Below are 16,903 nucleotides of genomic sequence, written 5' to 3' on the forward strand. Positions count from 1 at the left end.
GAAGAAGAGAGGGCGAGAAGTGGTGGAGCAGCAAGATAGCCGGGCAGGCAATCGGCGTTGTCCACTGGACTGCAGTGCGCCGAAGCGGTTGAGATTTTGGGGCCTGTAGTGGGTAGTGGGGACTTCGGACTCCAGTCGCCCAGTGGGTTGAGCCCCTCCAAGCGCAGTAAGGGCGATTCCCGTACAGGGCGTCTTGCGCTGGGCGTGGGCGTGTGCCGATTTATTCCATCGCCGGGCGCGATGGCGTTGAATGAGTTCAGGTTTGGTACATATACACGAGCGAGTGCGCTAAATGGCGATTGAGTGGCGCATCAGTGTATGTAGCGGTAGAATAGGATGTCGATTCTCTTTATGACAATGTTTTGATTGAGAAAACAACACTTGGGGTATTAATCAAGAAAAAAAAAAAAAAAAGTCCGCTACGTCAGAGACAAATGACGCAAGGCGAGCCAGGGACAAGACGGCGAAATGGGAGGTACGTGCTCTGTATTAGGCTACTAGTATCAACCCCGACACCGAGTTGAGCGCATTGTTCCACTCCAGGCCCTTTATATATCAGTTACTATAGACAGCATCATAACAACCTATACAAACCCCGTAGATCTCGCCATCACCACTATTATTATCCGGTCTTCACATGCCGCTCGGCCCTGCAGCCGCACCGTCATCACATGCTGACGTATGGCAACACAACGGCCTCGTCCTGCATCTTCCGTGCAGCAGCAGTTCATCTCTAGCCAGACGCTCTAATTGGGTGACATAAGCCGGAATCCCAACCTAACCTAAAACATAACCTCACGAAAAGCTCCCGGAAAAGGGAAAAAGCAGGAAACCCAGCGAGTCGGATCATATGATCTAGCTCGCTGGCTGTCTGGCGGGGGAATCACACTTGAGGAATTTTGATTACATCTCTAGTCGACTATTGCCGTGTGCATGTAGTTTGATTTACAGCCGATCGGACCGGTCGGGCTCAACTTGATCAAGCATTTGTAGGTACGTACGTACATGTATACATTTAGCTCAGTACATGTATTAAGAGACAGGCAGGCTTTCGAGAACAGTCTTGCATGATTTGAACGGCATCATCAAGATAAATCGAGTTGAAGATTCTATACATGTAATTGGTGAGAGGATTCGGCATTATATTACCGTTGAGAAAAGGAGTGAAATACAACGCCGAGGTTAAAGTGCATCCTTAGATACATGTACTCCGCATACGTAGGTACATACATATGTATTGTTGTATCTCATCCTAAATGTCATCGCCATCGCCATCCCCACCTCCATCTACATCTTCTTCCTCGTCTTCGTTATTGTCATCATCATAATCGTCTTCGTCTTCGTCTTCAATGTCATCCTCACCCTCATCGTCTTCTTCTTCTTCCTCTTCTTGCGAATTGTGGCCAGATACATGGTCAACTTCCAACTCCGCAGCTTTCTCTGCTGCAGAACTCGACTCATCAGAACCAGACTCACTTCCAGCTACACTTGGACTTCTATACTCCTCAAAGTCGTGCCCAACTTCATGCATCTCGCTTCGACGGGGGTAGCACTTGAAGCACAAATTGAACTCGTCCGTGCATGTCGTACACTTGTAGCGTTGTCCTCTGGAGGCCTTGCAGTTACCAGCAGCGTTAATGATTTGCTCGTCAACTCATGTTAAGACATTCTTTGACTTACCAAAAAGCAACTGTCGCACCTCCATCCTTCAAACATTATCCCTGAATAGGTATCTAGATCTCGACTATTCCCCTCCCCAGATCCTCCCAAAGGCTTCAAAAGCTCCTGAGTCTCAGGTTCCATGTCACTGAAACAAGCAAGCTTCAGCGGCGACCATTGGCCATCGGTACTCGTTACAGAGATGTCTGCATTGTACATCTCCACGAGGTCCTCAACAACTCCCCAGTTAGAAGCATCCAACTTGCAGGCCCACATGAGTGGTGTCCATCCATCGGCATCTTTAACATTGACATCAAACTCTTTGGGAAGAGTTGATACCAGGGCTCGCAATGTGTATCTATAGCCGAACCCTGCTACAAGATGCAATGGAGTTCGCCCGAAACTATCTGGTGCTTGCATATCCGTACCAGATTTTGAAATGAGCCTCACCAAGTCCTCGTCGGAATACATAGCAGCAATGAAATGAACAGGACGACGGCCCAAGCTGTCTGCCACACTGCAATCTGCTTTGTGGCGGATCAGACTCTCGACCAATTCCCACTCGCGGCGCTTAGCAGCCATGATGATAGGGTATACCCCCTGCCCGCCCTTCATGTTGATGCCTGAACCCATTTTTCGGACGAGGAATGGATAAATCTTGCGCAAAGATGAACCTTCAAAGTCTCGCATTACAATGTCGAGTAACGACTCCTCGGAATTGGGACTTCGCTGTAGAGGGCTGGCTCCAGCGTCGATGAGTGCTTTCAACATCGTGATAATATCACCCGGGTCCCTATGTTTCTCCCTCAAGGCCTGGTGCAAAATGTCCCCAGAACCTGGCGCACCGACATCTGCCCTGACACCTCTATTGAGGAGATGTTTTACTACTTCTATGTTATTATTTCTCACAGCGATAGCAAGCGGCGTCAGCCCGTCACTATCCACAGCATGGGGCTGACATCCCCAGTCAATGAGAAACCGTATCAGCGACGTCGGCGTGCTCCTGGTGATATAGTGGAGGGCTGTCTTATCCATTTCATCCGTGCCATCCAACTTCATGCCCCGCTGTAGGCAGTGATTTATCAACTTGAGCGCTTCCTCTTCAGAATTCTTGTCAGTGACTGCGCCCATGATGTGTTTGATGGCCACAGAGTTGACGTCAATCTTGACTCCAGCCTCAAGCAGAATGTTTGCACATTCACAATGGCCATTCTGGATTGCAAGATCTAGTGCAGTTTTGCCATAGTCTGAATCGTCCTTATCCCAATCCAGCTTGGCATTCAAGTCCACCGATGGGATTTTGCGAGATACCAGAAGTCTCACAGTCTCTGGACAATTCCACCTTGAAGCCATCATCAAGATCGTTCCCTCTTCAGCCTTGGCATTAACATCTGAGCCATGCTCCAACAGCAGGAGCAATATATCAGGCGTGTCGTATGCAGCGTGAAGTGGTGTCCAGCCATCCCACCTCTTCCAGTGGATATCAGCGCCTCGCTTCAACAGTAACTCAATCTTTGCAGAATCGCAACGCCGAAAGACCGCAACGAACAATGTGGACTCGCCCCCATCTGGTACATAGTTTGGATCAGCCCCCTTGTCGAGAAGAAATTTTAGAGTCTCAAAGGAACAATTCGTTGTAGCAAATGACAAAGGTGTCATCCGCCCTGCTCTTCTGTATGTGTCTGTTGTATCAAGCTGAGCACCCTTTTCGATGAGTAGCTCAATCAATCGCCGATTATTCGCTCTCAGAGCGCGGTTCAAAAGCATCTCCTTGTTTAAGTAACACTGGTGAGGGAGGGCGCCTTTCTGAAGAAGAGTATGGCAAATGTCGATGGCTTGGGGAATGGCACTGAGTATATATAAAAGACTTCCCTCTTCAGACTCAATGCATGCATCTGCGCCGTTCTCTAGCAGCAGACGAAGGCAGCCAATTCTTTTATAAGTTGCAGCATGGATAATGGGGTATCGTAACTCATCAGAGCTCGCCTCAGACTCTCCAGTATTGCAGTCTGCGCCTGCCAATAGGATACACCTCAATGCCGCGAACTCGCCTGCTGTAATGGTGGCGTTTATTAATGACAGTCCACGCTTTGAATCATCACTGATATTTTCCTGCCTTTCGAGGATCAGTTGGACAATCTCCGGGTCACCCATTTTAATGGACAGCTGTAAAGGGCTCTCTCCCTCATCATCTTGAACGTTCATTTCAGCACCAGAATCTAGCAGAAGCCGGGTTATTATTTTTCGACCCCAGTAAATCGCGCCATGTAAAACCGTTTGATTACCAATTTTTGGATTGGGCTCGGCGAGGTTGTGATCTGATTGCTTGAGGATGGCCGATACCAAGTCCTCAAGGCCCGCAGCAGAAGCAAGGGGAAGAATGGAGCTTGGAAAAGAAAAGCTATTCAATGAGTTGACCTTTTCCAAGAGCACAGCCATGACATTTTCATTGCCCGAAAATGTTGACCAGTAGATGGCGTCCTGTAGCCACCGCTCTTGCGCCTGCACAAGATTCAGAAGCTTTCGGAGTACGGCAGTATGACCAGCTCGCCCAGCCTCGGTAATTGACAGCCAGCAATCTTCCTGAAACCACTTAGAGTCTTTGTCTTCTTCGATCTGCCGGGAGACGATGTCTTCGAGACCCAATGCAGCCATCAGGGGCAGAGGAGAAATATAGCTTCGATGGATGCGTGTAAATGGGTTCGAAAGCAAATAATGTGCCTCGGTCCATTTGTCTCTTGCTTGCTTGTTTTGTAGAAATTGCAAGGCGAGGTCAACAGGTCGATATTGATCACTTAGCTGGTAGTGTGTAGCCCATGTTCGAACGGCATAGTCAAGCAGGTCGTCTCGAGGAAGAAAGAGTAGGTCTTTGTCTAAGCCCCCTCCGTGATTTTCGGTCGAGAACTTTGAGTATTGATTGTGCAATACTTCTTCACGGAGCAGATAGTTAAGGCAAGCTTTGGCGAGCTCACCATGACCAGAGGCTTTGTTGTCACAACCAAGTTCCGAAAAGGCTGAACAGCTATAGAATGACTCGTGCGAGAATTTAATTTCACGGCCATCAAGTATTATTATACCACAGAACAGCTTATCAAGCTTCTCCAATAGGCCCTCGCAGTCAACATCCACCAGCAGCGGGAAGTCCAACGGCATTGATGATGCTACCGCATGGCCTAGTGCTTCAATGGTCAATGGCTCCATTGCGTACTTGACCCATCGATAAATGACACGGGCCAGCTTCTGCTTTTTCGGAGACAGCTTCTCGATTATGGTCGCCAGAATGTGATCTGGAGTAATGGGACGCAGCTGTTCAACGGCGGTAGCAATATCTGATGCTAAACCCTTTCGTCCAAAACGAGCAACCCATTTTAGGATAATGTATCCCAGATAAGGCGTCCCTTGGCATTCATCTATCACTTTCTCCAACGTTTCCCCAATATTCTTCAGAGCTGGACGCTCTTGGAATAAGTCTTCCAACAATGGCCTTAGTCCGCTAGGAGGATACTTGTCATCTAGAGCGTATCCCTGAATCGATACTGGGCAATTGTTGAGAGACAACACTTGTGACTTCGGGATGTTTTCCTTCAGAAATTCTTCCGATCCACTTGTTGTAACAACCAGTCGATAGTCCAAATCGCTACGGCGATGCTGTTCGAGGACTTTCGATAGAAACCATTTGCGCTCCTCTTGGACACAATTATCCCAGCAGCCCAGAATCAGCGTAAAGCCGCGAACAGACGGACATTTCCGCACTTCGGTGAAGAGCATGAAGAGGTCTGCAAGTGACCAATTGTGGTGATAGCTGAGATTTTCAAATACCCGACGAATCGTCGGAGCGTCTTTAGGGTTGTGCCAGAACCTCCAGGCTATCTCGTTGATGAATGTAATCAGCATAGACTGGATGGTATTGTATCGAACATCGAAATTATCAAATTCGAAATAAAAGCAAGTTTTATTGCCAAATTCCGAGGTCTCCCAGCTGCTGAGTTCTTGCATGCTGTAAAAATATTGGGAAAGGGTTGAAGCATGCGGCCGATCTCCCGCGGTACACTCAATGTGCAAGACCTGTGGCCCATGACTCTCATTGAAGTTCTTGTACGTAACTTGATCAGCAATCCATTTAAGAACAGGAAGCTTCTGTTCGCCCTTGACCTCACGGTACATATGCGTTGTGGGCATTTTTCTTGGCGGCATCATCGAGAGGAGTGTAATTTGGCCGTGGATGAGGCTGGTATTAGGTTTCAAAGCTACGTGATAGTTGTTAATTTAGTTATAAGCTTCATGTACTCTCTTGAGCATTGAGTTCAGGGGAAAGCTCTGCGTGGCATGACATACAATAGTAATGTTGATTGAAGAGCATATCATGGTACCTTGTCCATATTTTCCTTGAGAATTTTTCTCCTGTCATAAGCTCCAGATGGTTTATTCCCACCTGAGCATATCTCCAATACAGTTCAAACATATTGTTTAGAGTCAGTGTGTACCTATTGAAGGGTACAGCCGGACTTTCTATGGTGATCGAAGAGGGATCCATGACCGACTGCGAATTGCTGGTAATTGAATGCCTAATCTCGTCACCAGTAACATGTTGGTCATCAATTCCACCCAATGTTTTATCCGGCTCAAGGGCTGGCATGGTCATGTGGTTTGATGTTGGTTTGCTGTTTTCCTGTTCATCAATGTTCATAAAATAGCATACATTAATGTTGACGATTCGAGAGAAGAAATTAGTCTCTAGAAACTGGATATTAGTTCTGTTTACTTGATGAGCCATGATCTTTATTTTTCTCATCAGGCCCGAGTTGATCTCAGGTCCCGGAAGCATCATCAAACCGTGTATCTCTTCTTCGAGTCTTTCCATAGGCCGAGGTCTATGAGGACAATCAAGAGATATCTGCCATCCATATGTGTGTCAGAAAAAGAATTAACCCTATCCTCTAAGCCATGACATTGGATATATTAAAACTTACAAATGCTGTTGTCAACGTTGCGATTCTTCTCCGAGTGTCTTTTATTTGCTGCCATGTTTCCACATCGTCATAATCTTCTTTTTTCGTCGCTCGGGTTGCCTCGATAAGGACCTCATGAAATGTGTTAGTTGGATATCCGCCATCGCAAATTGGAGCATCAAACCTCTTTAACAATGCTGCCTCCAATATCATGGCATACCCACACAATTGGCCGATCAATTTCCGTCTATTAGCGACCTTTTAGCTAGAGGTGATGAGGCGCATCTGGCTTCCAAAGAGGCTTACATCTGGAAGGTTCCGTCTTTTTTCAAGATACTCTCGCATTAGATCTTGTGCTTCAGCTTTGATTCCCCCCCTCTTGAATATTCGGGCTGAATCATCTATGGCGTATACAAAGTCAAGCTGACGGATAGGTACGTCCTCAAAGAGCCAAGTGCCAAGCCAGTGTTCTTTCTTGTTTAATTTCCAGGCAGTACCATAGTCATCGCGAAGACCATGCACGGTAATTACACTTTCAATCTTCGTAAGCTCAAGTCCGTATAGATGCGAGTAAGGATGCATAGCTTACTCGTATTCATCATAATTCGAGATTCCCCATGGTCTGTGTAATCCAGGGCCCTTGTTCCCTGCTATTTCACCCTCTGATGAAGTCGCTGATATATGTGATGAGGTTTCCGATGATTCGGATATGTCATCGTTGTCTTTGGTTGCCTGCACGATACCATTTTCGAGAATCCCTCCTGTTGTTGCTATGTCTTCGACATCCTTCACTGTGTCGCCAACCGGCAAATTACCAGTATCGCCGTGTTCACTCGCGGCCATGTTGCCTGATATTTGGGCCTCGGTATATGAACTCGACGTAGGCAACGATTCACCATAGATGGCGGAGAGGGGTAGTATACCGACATATTTCGTAGACGTCTGTGTGTGTGACAGGGGCAGAGGCGGGGTCTGGATAGGCCTTAGGCAATTTCATGCAATATTCCCCCTCCCGCAAATGAAGTACATGTACCGATGAGGCTGAACGAATGTATATCTTTAACAAGGTGCCATTCTGAAGGGGAGTTCGTGGGGGCTAATGAAGTGGTGGTGGGTGGCATTGTCAGCTTGAATACTATCAGAAGCATCCTGCTGAGGCGGGGTTTAGGTGTCAGACCCAAGGCTCTATGTAACTACCCCTGCATTACATGCACATTAACCCTAGGCACCCAACAGCTATCTGCATCTATATTTGCCTCATTATTGAGCATTATCCAAGACTGTAGTAAAGGTAACATTGCTGAGCTTCTGCAAGTCAACGCTGCCCAATGTTCCTGTGTCATAGCCTATGTTTGTGTTCGTCAACTTCATGCCTGGTTTCAGCAGCACTGGATCATCTTCAGGTAGTCCTCCAAATAACGATTTGATGGTGGTCCATTTGTCCGCTTTGCACCGCAGAGTCGGCAGGCATTGGAACACAGCTTCATCCAATCTTTTCACCCTGACGGCAACTTGTATGAAAGCCGGTATTCCCGTTTTTAGTGTCTTATTCTCCAGCAGAGTCCACTTAGCTACCCGGTATGGGGGCACATTATTGACCACGAGCTTGCCGCCGCTTATGGTTGTTGCATCTGTTGTTTCGCGCACCACTGTTTTCTCCCATTTTGCTCCAACTCGGAGATCAACACCATAGCCAGTCCCGATGCTCCCATCTCCGCCCTTGACGGTTGTCTCGGATTGTTTGCTGGGTAAGAGACTGTAGTGACCGTCAAACGATACTGCATCAACTTCGGGCATAGTATTCTCTGCGCTAGAGGCGCTGAACTGAAGTTCAATTGTCGCTTCCAGAATGCGGCGCGCTCGTTGCTGGGGGTCAAAGCGAAACTGGAAGACCAGAATTGTTGCCCAATAGTCGCTCTCTGCCGACATGTCTCCGTGAATGACTTCAGTGAGAGCACATCTTATGTCGATTCCGTCTCCAGTCCGCTGGATCACTTCAGACCGCTGATATGGGTTGTTTGGATTGTTTTTGATATGAAAGCCGTTCCCTTCGCTACCGGATTCGAACATTGTGACATCGAACTCTGCAACATTATTTTGGCCTTCGAGCTTAACATTTGGTTCTCCATTTTCCGACATTTTTTTTTCTCTTTTGTCTTTGTGGCTGCCGAGGGTACTTTCATTAAAACTGGCGCATCAACTTCTTTTCTACGAAGCTGTTAATAGCCTGCTTAAATGCCTACCGAACTCTTCATGTTCAATGAAAGAGAGGGCGGGCAATGCCCCCAGTCAGATAACCCCTCTGTCAGTAATTGGCGCTTGTTATTTCAATTATCACATACATTTATTTTACCGGCCCAATAATAGACTGAAGGAAGGCTTACAGTTGAAGGAACGTGGGGCATTGCACTAATTGAAAGCGACAAGGAAGTGTCACGAGGGGGCTGTGTCTCATGTTGATAGCAAGGTACATCGAGCCTTGCGAGGGATACATGTAATCGAACCACCCAACAGCATTAGGAAGCCATTTAGTTGTCTGCTGATGTACCGGCAACTATGTTTTTGATTACCCACTGGGGAAAAAATGACTCTTTCACAAAACAAAGGCTTGTTATGCAAAGCGAAGCATCAGCTTTATACGCAACAACTCGCTTGCTCTCCTATTGCTACTAATCCTTCAGACGCCAAGGGTACAATAGCGCACTCTTCTATTTCATTCATACTTCTATCAAGAGAACTCTAGGGAGCACACAAGATGTTGGCTTGGGAAGAGCAAAACCAACAGTCGGAGAGCGATGACGACGACGCCGAAAACTATGGCAAGAGAGAGCAGATTAACAGCGACGACGACGACGATGATGATGATGATGACAACAGAAATGAAGAAAACAGCGAAGATGAAGATGACGAACAACACAAGATCCAGAAGGCCATAAACGCCGTGAAGAATATCTTCAACCGCAAGACGACCAAGGCCGAGGTTGACCGCTTCATGAATGAGCACAGTGATGTTATAAAACAGCCCGCTTCTACTGGAGAAACATTCTTGCACAGACTCATCGAGACGGTGCATCGCAGAGATGGCGAGAACCCACTGAATTCCCAACACGTTAAGCCGCTCATTAGGGGAATTGTACGCCAGTTTCCATATCTGCTACGAATTCCCAATGGTGATGATCAAACCCCTCTTTACCAAGCGATCAAGCTCAAAAGATACACTTGGAGTCTTATAGAACCCATGCTGAAAAGTACTAAGGACCGTAAGTGTGTCAAAGACGCACTTGAGAAGCCATGCAGCGACGGGGGAGCCCTGAAAACCTGTTTGACACTAGCCTTTGAGAAGGATCTCAAATCTGATATTCTCGAAAAGCTACTTAGTTACGCCGGTGACAAAGCCTTGAAGCTTATAGATGGCTCTGGAATGGCTCCATTGCATCTTGCTGTGCAATATGCACAATGTAATGACGAGAGGGTCGAAATCATCAGGCTTCTTCTTCGTCAAGATGACACAGTTCTGAGGAGACTGAAAAAGAGTAACCCTCACCAACCTGTGGAGACATTTTTGGATAGAAAATGCACAAGGAGAGGGCAAATTGTAGAATATTCGGTCTACGGTGAGCACGAAAGATCATCGAAAGCTTACTTGGCTATGGAGAGTAGCAAGGATTCCCAGACTACTCCGCGAGAACCACTCTTGAATCAGATGCACAATAGAGTGCAGGATCTGGATCCGGACAAGGCTCCGCCAACATTGGCTGATTATAAAGGGCCAAAAGGGCCAAAAGGGCCAAAAGGGCCAAAGGATCAAGGTGCTGTGAGTCGTGGTGATGGAGCTCAGGGACTCGAAGAAGATGGTCTAAGACAACGGCAAGAGCTGGAGAGACTGGATGAAAGGGAGCGGAAGCGTCGTCAGCTGAGGGAAAAAGAAGAGAAAAATAGGCAAGAAAGGACTGCACAGGAGAAGAATGGACAACAAGAAAGAGAATTAAAGACAGACGAGAGGCAAGCAAGATATGAAGCCGCCGAAAGTGAGAGATCGCGCACGAGACAACCTATTGCACAAGATGCAGCAGAAAACTACCTCAACCCGACATCTACAACATCTTTATCTGGGCGGGATCAAGTGGCGAATACACGCTTGAAGAGAGCCCCTACAAAAGATCTTCAGGCCAACGCCGATGAAGAAGGAAGTAAAACATCGCAAAATGGTGCACCCAAGAGGAGGCCAAACTCAGAGATGCTTGCCAAAAACTCGACCAAAATTCTCAAGATGTTGAAACTTCATTACATGAGAACCAGGAATATCAAGATGGCAACCTCTTTTCTGTATGGCAGAAATAACATCAACGGTAAGTGTTTCCCTGTCATGACATTTAGAAGGATACATACTAAATGTGAACACGCGGGAAAAAAAAGATATTCAAATTTATTTCGATTACAGTGGTCTCCCGGATCAGATAGATAGCCATACCTTTGAGGAGAGATTTGGCAAAGATGCGACTAGTGGGATTCGCTTCGATGAAGTGCTGATGTATGTGCGGTTCCCACAAGTGACCGTTACACGCAAGGGGAAAAATGCCCGACAGCCTCGGCCCAAGGGTCGGGATGATATGGAATTCTTCTTTGGCTGGCTGCATCGCAAGGGTGTACGCCGTATTCTCCGGGTTGAAGTTGATGATGGGGGGAGAACTCCACACGGCGACGAATCTATCCAAAACTCTCTCGACAAGATTATAATTGAGCACCTTGACTGGTCGAAGCTAGATTTAGATCCTCGTCTTATCTGTCAAATCAGCAGCAACGCGGAGATGACCGATGTTGATCTTGAAGCTGAGCCATTGACTGAATCTAGAAATGAGTTGCGAGAAATCACACTTCAATGGAGTGGCAACAACGCTGTTTTAAGAGCTTGGAGCGAAATTAACGGCTTGCCACAACTACCAAAGCTCCAGATGGTCAACCTCAACATTCCTACACAGACAGATGTAAGTAGCCCTCCATTTGAGCTCTGATTAGGTATATAAGTATTATCACATGGTCACATCTAACAACCAACACCATTCCAGCTATATGACTCCGAAAGTTGGGTGAATTCGAGAATTGATGAATTTCAACAACTTCTGAACCAAAATGCTCGTCAGCTTGACGCCAACAGACAAGCAACCACTGACCACGAAGTTGAAAAAGAATCAGAGTCAACTAAATCTCTCGTACAAGATAAGGAGAAAAAGATCGAGGTTAAAGTAACTATGGGCAAAAAGGGAACTGAACCGTTTACAACTTCAGGTACCGGTGCAATTATATCAACCGAAAAACCAACTCCATTCACAGAGCACGAATGGATCACCTACATGGAAAGGTTTGCAGGATGTATGAACTCATTGTGGCAAGAGACGCTAGAGAAATTTGATGAAAGTGCCAGGAGGGATCAAAATGATGCCCGCCCTCCAAACAAGGACATTCGAAATCTTACTAGCTTGAAAGAGGATGTCGTTGTCGCATTAATCGACGATGGAGTTGACTCATGTGATTCCGCCTTTGCAGGCCGTATTATTGAAGGCAAAACATTTGACTATCAAGAGGGAAGCGTGGGACAGCATTACATATCTGCGAGAGGCCATGGAACTGAAATGGCGCGGATGATATTGAAAGCCTGCCCAATGGCAAGCATCTACTCGATCCGTCTCAAGACGCACATCAGTCCAGAAAAAGGACAAGCTACAATCGACGTATTTTCTGCAGCCTCGGTTAGTCAATCTGAATCTCCTTTCCCTTTCGTGACAAAGATTAACCTCCGTTATTGCAGGCCATTGAAGCCGCATTAGACAAGAAGGCAACTATTATTTCCATGTCATGGACCATACCAGTACCCGCGGATGGGAGCAAAGAAAAGCAGCGTTTAGACAGCGTGCTCAAGAGAGCATGTAGTGAAAAGGTTCTCATGTTCTGCTCATCTTCGGACCAGATTAGTACGACTCAGCACTATCCCTCGGCCTACAAACGCAACCAGTTCTTGCTCATAGGCGCTGCACACGACGATGGCTCAGCTTATGGCCACGCAGGAAGAGACAACGACTTCATCTTCCCCGGGGTCAATGTACGCACCAACGACGGTTCAGGTCTTCTGCCTTCATATCTCGCAACCAAGACTTTTATGACAACGGAGTCAACGGGCTCCAGTATTGCCACGGCTTTGGCAGCTGGCTTTGCAGCTATCATCATATACTGTTTCAAAGCGAGTGTACTGGGTATCGCCATTACCAGGATAAGAAGCAGTAGCTTTATAGATGAGGCTGATATTGTCAGACCAATGGACCTCGACAAGCTTTCAGACCCAAATGTCCTCAAGATGGCGTTTAGCAGGATCGGCGAGATGGAGAACGGCTCCTTTATTCCGATTTGGGAAAAATTCAAGGACGCAATTGGGGAATTGCAGCCTGAGAATGAGTATAAAAAGAAGTCGTCGTATATAAGCAACTTCTGCTCCAATCTTATTGACCGATAGTTGTAACACCAATAAATATTTGTTATTCATTTACACATATGTGGCCCAGTTGTGCAGCCATATGTTGCGCAAATACGTGTACAACTATATCCGTTCTTAACCAAAGGCTAGGGCCTAGCTTTTAGCTGAACCAGCTGTTGCAGCTTGTTGGACTTCTCATCTTGATATAAATTTAACCACCATAACTAGATGCCGCCGAATATGATATTCTACCAAGGGAAAGAACAAACACAATCACAAAGTTCAACAGAATGTTACTCTCCATGAAAACGTATCGGACTGTGTTGTTCTAAAACTAACCCATCCCGGCTCCAGCAGCAAGCACGCCTGCAGCAGCCAGGACCACAGAACAAGATAGTCCACCCACAGGCATAGCGCCTGGAACTGCTCCATTGGTTGGAATTGGAGCAAGAGTATTGGTTTCAGCGGAGGCGGACTTGGTGTGGTTCGGTTCTTTCGCCGTAGTTGTCGTGACGACCGATGGCACACTCTGTACTGCCATCGTAGAGGCAGCTGAAGGTTGGCTACCACCCGAGTCTCCAGAGAAGTTGCAGACATTGATAATTTGGTCAATATCTGAGAGACGTATGGCATCAGTATCAATTCCACTCTGGATTATGGTCGTTCCATCAATAGCACTTACTGGAAGTATGTCCATTATTCCGATGCATGCAGGTATAGCAATTCTCTGCATCTTGGCGAGAGCGCTCACCACAAATGCACTGGTTCTCAAGACTGTCATCAAGATGGCTGTTGGCGCAGCTGTTTGCCACATCCATGATCGCCTGGCAGGTATCACGGCAAGCAGATGGAATATCGCTGCTCGGGAGCTGAAGCTGAACGGCGAAAGCACTCAGTGGAGCGAGCGCAACGAGAAGCTTAGCATAATGCATGATGGTGGTTATGGACCTTTGTGGATTAGATTCGATAGAGGAGACACAGAAGAGTTTCTAATCTGCAATTGATATTTGAACACTGAGTTTGGGGCAATGGCCTTTGGATATATATAGGTACATGTATATATACCATCATAGTATTGTTGTCTTACGGTATGTATCAGACCAATATGGCCGCCTCAATCAACATTAACCCTCCGTTTGAAGTATAGCCCATACCACTACTGTCGGAGATCAGCTAAGGCTATTTTTAGGTTATTTCCGTATCGGAAACTCTACAGTGTGATTGGTCCAGACAAAGCATCATGGACCACACAACATCTTAAAGCCGGAACTTAGTTGTGAGTCTCCAATAGATTTGCAGTCTTTTCGATGGAGATTATTTCTTTCAGGCACTTCAATATCCTATCTCATGAAAGCGGTGCAGGCTTACGTATGTACTCGTACAGTCCAACCGAGGTGCCATGGCCGCTCAGTTAAGGGGCACTCCACTAGGCTGACAGCATTGAGCTTTAACGTAAGAGCCTGGGCTTTGCAGGTTGAAGAGACACAAGGGAGAAAATTATTGGTAACATCACGCCTACATTCCGTATTATCGAGTTGTCGAGGCTGCTGTTTTAATAATCCGAGATGAAATCCTTACATGAGAGCATTATTGCTAAAGAGGATGGCTCGTAAATGTCCGTTCAAAGGAGACAGGGACTTGTTGCTTCAACAACTCTGGCCATGCCCTCGGCCTATCGTAATCTGGGTAGTCAAAGCTGACGGTCTCCTCAGCCCATATTGTCCTCCCATCCACTGGCGCCTTTCTACAAACTAATTTTCCGCTATGCCTCGATCCGTTGCTCAGAACAACCCTCACTTCATGGAATCTTGAAGTATAGGGCAAGGTGGGCAACGCTCTATATTGCATTAGATGTGGTTTCCGAAAAGGGTCCGAGTCAAATTCCACATCAGCATATGCACCACGCTCTTCCATCTCTATTACTGTGAGAGCAAGGCGTGCAGCAACACCGCTATGCCAAATTCCATCGTTGTATTGTGAGACCATAAGCAAAGAAGCAGCTTGTCGCCTTAACGATGGCGACCTACACTTTAACGCTGTATAGAATAGAATAGGAACGATGGCCATTTCCATAGTGACCCGTGGGCCTGTGATTCGGCGGTTTCGCTCAAATGAGTCCCCAACGGCAAACCCCGTCATATCCCAAAGGGTGATGACTTGAGTGATAATCGAAACGAAGGTGTCTGTGTATTGATCGGGGATAGCCTCGAGCCGCGAGGAAGATGCAGAAGCAATGATGATTGTTGCAAGAGAGTGAAATATTTGCAACATATATACACCATACATAGTCCTATGATTTGATTTTGAAATCAGTTTAGGCTTACTCGCAGTATACGCCATGAACCAGTCTCTTGTCGCCTTTTCCAGACGCTGATGTCGCGCAAGCAGATCATCCGAAAGGGTATTTGAAGCTTGCAGTGATGAGCGACACCACTCCGAAAGCTGGATGGCGTTCATTATAATAGTGTTTATAGTCTGATGTGCTTCAAAGAGATTCGAAAATTCGCGTGTGGAATCAAGATTAATACAGGTAGCTTGCCTCGCTACTTTCGAAATGGGCAAATATGAAGAGACACTCATACCACCAATCAAAGCCAGCTGGATTAGCATTTGGGAAAAAGGTTCTGTGACTTCTTCCGATGGCAGGAGAGTCAGATTATTAATGATAGAGAAGCTGTGGTTGATATGAATCATGGCGGCTTCATAATTCCCAAGTACAATCTCAAAGGCGATGAGAAGTGCAGAGACTGTCAGAGTCACCCGTTGAGAACTGGGATCCTTCTTTAGCACGTGAGCTCGAAAGAGATTCAGTGCCTTGTTATACTGGGATAAAGCGAGGTAATGAGGGTTGTTATTGACAGATAATCTCCGGTCTTGACAAAGCACCATACTCCTGGAATCATCATATTTGCTCTTATAAACCGCTCCCAACGCCAGAGAAGCGTGAAGAACGAGTGGTTCAGAAGCGCATGCCTGTGGCACAAATCGCAGCCAAAATTGAGAATCAAACACCGCCGAGAGTCTGGGTGATACGCAGGAAACAAAGTAATCGAGGCAAATCCTTTCATCTGCGCTGATAGCCGGTGTTTGATTATGACCAGGCACTGGAGTGCTGAGCCTGTGTTGCTTCTTCTGCCGCCTTGTGGATGGCATTGTAGAAACAGCCGTTGACTGATCGCTTGCGTCATCTCGTTTGCTACCACCTCCCCAGATGCCATAGCCGGCGCAAAACCGGCCGGCCGAAACACATCTCTGGCATTCTGGCTTGCTCTCATCACACTTTACGCGGCGTAGCCTAGATGGATTATGAATATCCTTCGCTCAAGGAATAACTAAACCGGAAACAGCTTTCAAAACTTACTTGCACGTCTTGCAGCCAGTTTTCACTTTCCTGGTTGCAGGCATTTTGAGAATAAGGGCTGGGGCTGATAAGACAGGAGGGGTTGTTTGATGTTGGTTGCTCTAATCACGGATGATGTATCAAGTGCAAAGTACTCTTCGGTTAACAGTTAAAATCGGTGAAGTTGGAAGAATTAAAGGTCAATTTCAATGAGAGGGGCAATTTTTCCGAGAAAGCCTTTGGTACACGAATAATTACTTGCCTTGATATTACTGGTCGGTTCCACATTCAGCGACCAGGTGTAAGACCTTTGAATTGGGTAGTGCCTTTTATTCTAAACAACAGTCATTTTAACGTTACTAATTGTAGCGAGCGCAGAGGTTAGTGCAGGAAATGATAATTCCACTCCTGCTTACTCTTATTATTGAATGATAGTTCATTTTATGCCATTGTCGAGGACAGATTGATGCAGTGTAGATTAGGACAACT

The 16,903-nt window shown here is 46.6% G+C and overlaps 5 protein-coding genes across 5 annotated transcripts; 1 reads left to right on the top strand and 4 right to left on the bottom strand.

The window, feature by feature from the left end:
• Positions 1-1,252: 1,252 nt before the first annotated feature.
• Positions 1,253-7,190, bottom strand: TRIVIDRAFT_212035 (ankyrin repeat protein; the record flags this gene model as incomplete). The annotated part of the gene is made up of 7 exons (XM_014104352.1): positions 1,253-1,443; positions 1,477-1,570; positions 1,681-5,906; positions 5,995-6,553; positions 6,630-6,740; positions 6,793-6,855; positions 6,915-7,190. 7 exons carry the CDS (start codon positions 7,188-7,190, stop codon positions 1,253-1,255), a joined length of 5,520 nt encoding a protein of 1,839 aa, XP_013959827.1.
• Positions 7,191-7,868: 678 nt separating this feature from the next.
• On the bottom strand, positions 7,869-8,678 carry TRIVIDRAFT_33265 (uncharacterized protein; the record flags this gene model as incomplete). Its single annotated transcript, XM_014104353.1, has 1 exon — positions 7,869-8,678. The coding sequence occupies one exon, from the start codon at positions 8,676-8,678 to the stop codon at positions 7,869-7,871; it is 810 nt and encodes a 269-aa protein (XP_013959828.1).
• A 685-nt stretch (positions 8,679-9,363) lies between these two features.
• Positions 9,364-13,113, top strand: TRIVIDRAFT_144419 (uncharacterized protein; the record flags this gene model as incomplete). Its single annotated transcript, XM_014104354.1, has 4 exons — positions 9,364-10,798; positions 10,989-11,593; positions 11,675-12,355; positions 12,415-13,113. The coding sequence occupies 4 exons, from the start codon at positions 9,364-9,366 to the stop codon at positions 13,111-13,113; spliced, it is 3,420 nt and encodes a 1,139-aa protein (XP_013959829.1).
• Positions 13,114-13,408: 295 nt separating this feature from the next.
• TRIVIDRAFT_198574 (uncharacterized protein) lies at positions 13,409-14,006 on the bottom strand (the record flags this gene model as incomplete). Its single annotated transcript, XM_014104355.1, has 2 exons — positions 13,409-13,755; positions 13,826-14,006. 2 exons carry the CDS (start codon positions 14,004-14,006, stop codon positions 13,409-13,411), a joined length of 528 nt encoding a protein of 175 aa, XP_013959830.1.
• A 689-nt stretch (positions 14,007-14,695) lies between these two features.
• Positions 14,696-16,479, bottom strand: TRIVIDRAFT_189391 (uncharacterized protein; the record flags this gene model as incomplete). Its single annotated transcript, XM_014104356.1, has 3 exons — positions 14,696-14,746; positions 14,776-16,369; positions 16,436-16,479. 3 exons carry the CDS (start codon positions 16,477-16,479, stop codon positions 14,696-14,698), a joined length of 1,689 nt encoding a protein of 562 aa, XP_013959831.1.
• Between the last annotated feature and the right edge of the window lie 424 nt (positions 16,480-16,903).

Source organism: Trichoderma virens, assembly GCF_000170995.1.
Source record: "Trichoderma virens Gv29-8 chromosome Unknown TRIVIscaffold_3, whole genome shotgun sequence".
Classification (NCBI taxonomy): domain Eukaryota; kingdom Fungi; phylum Ascomycota; class Sordariomycetes; order Hypocreales; family Hypocreaceae; genus Trichoderma; species Trichoderma virens.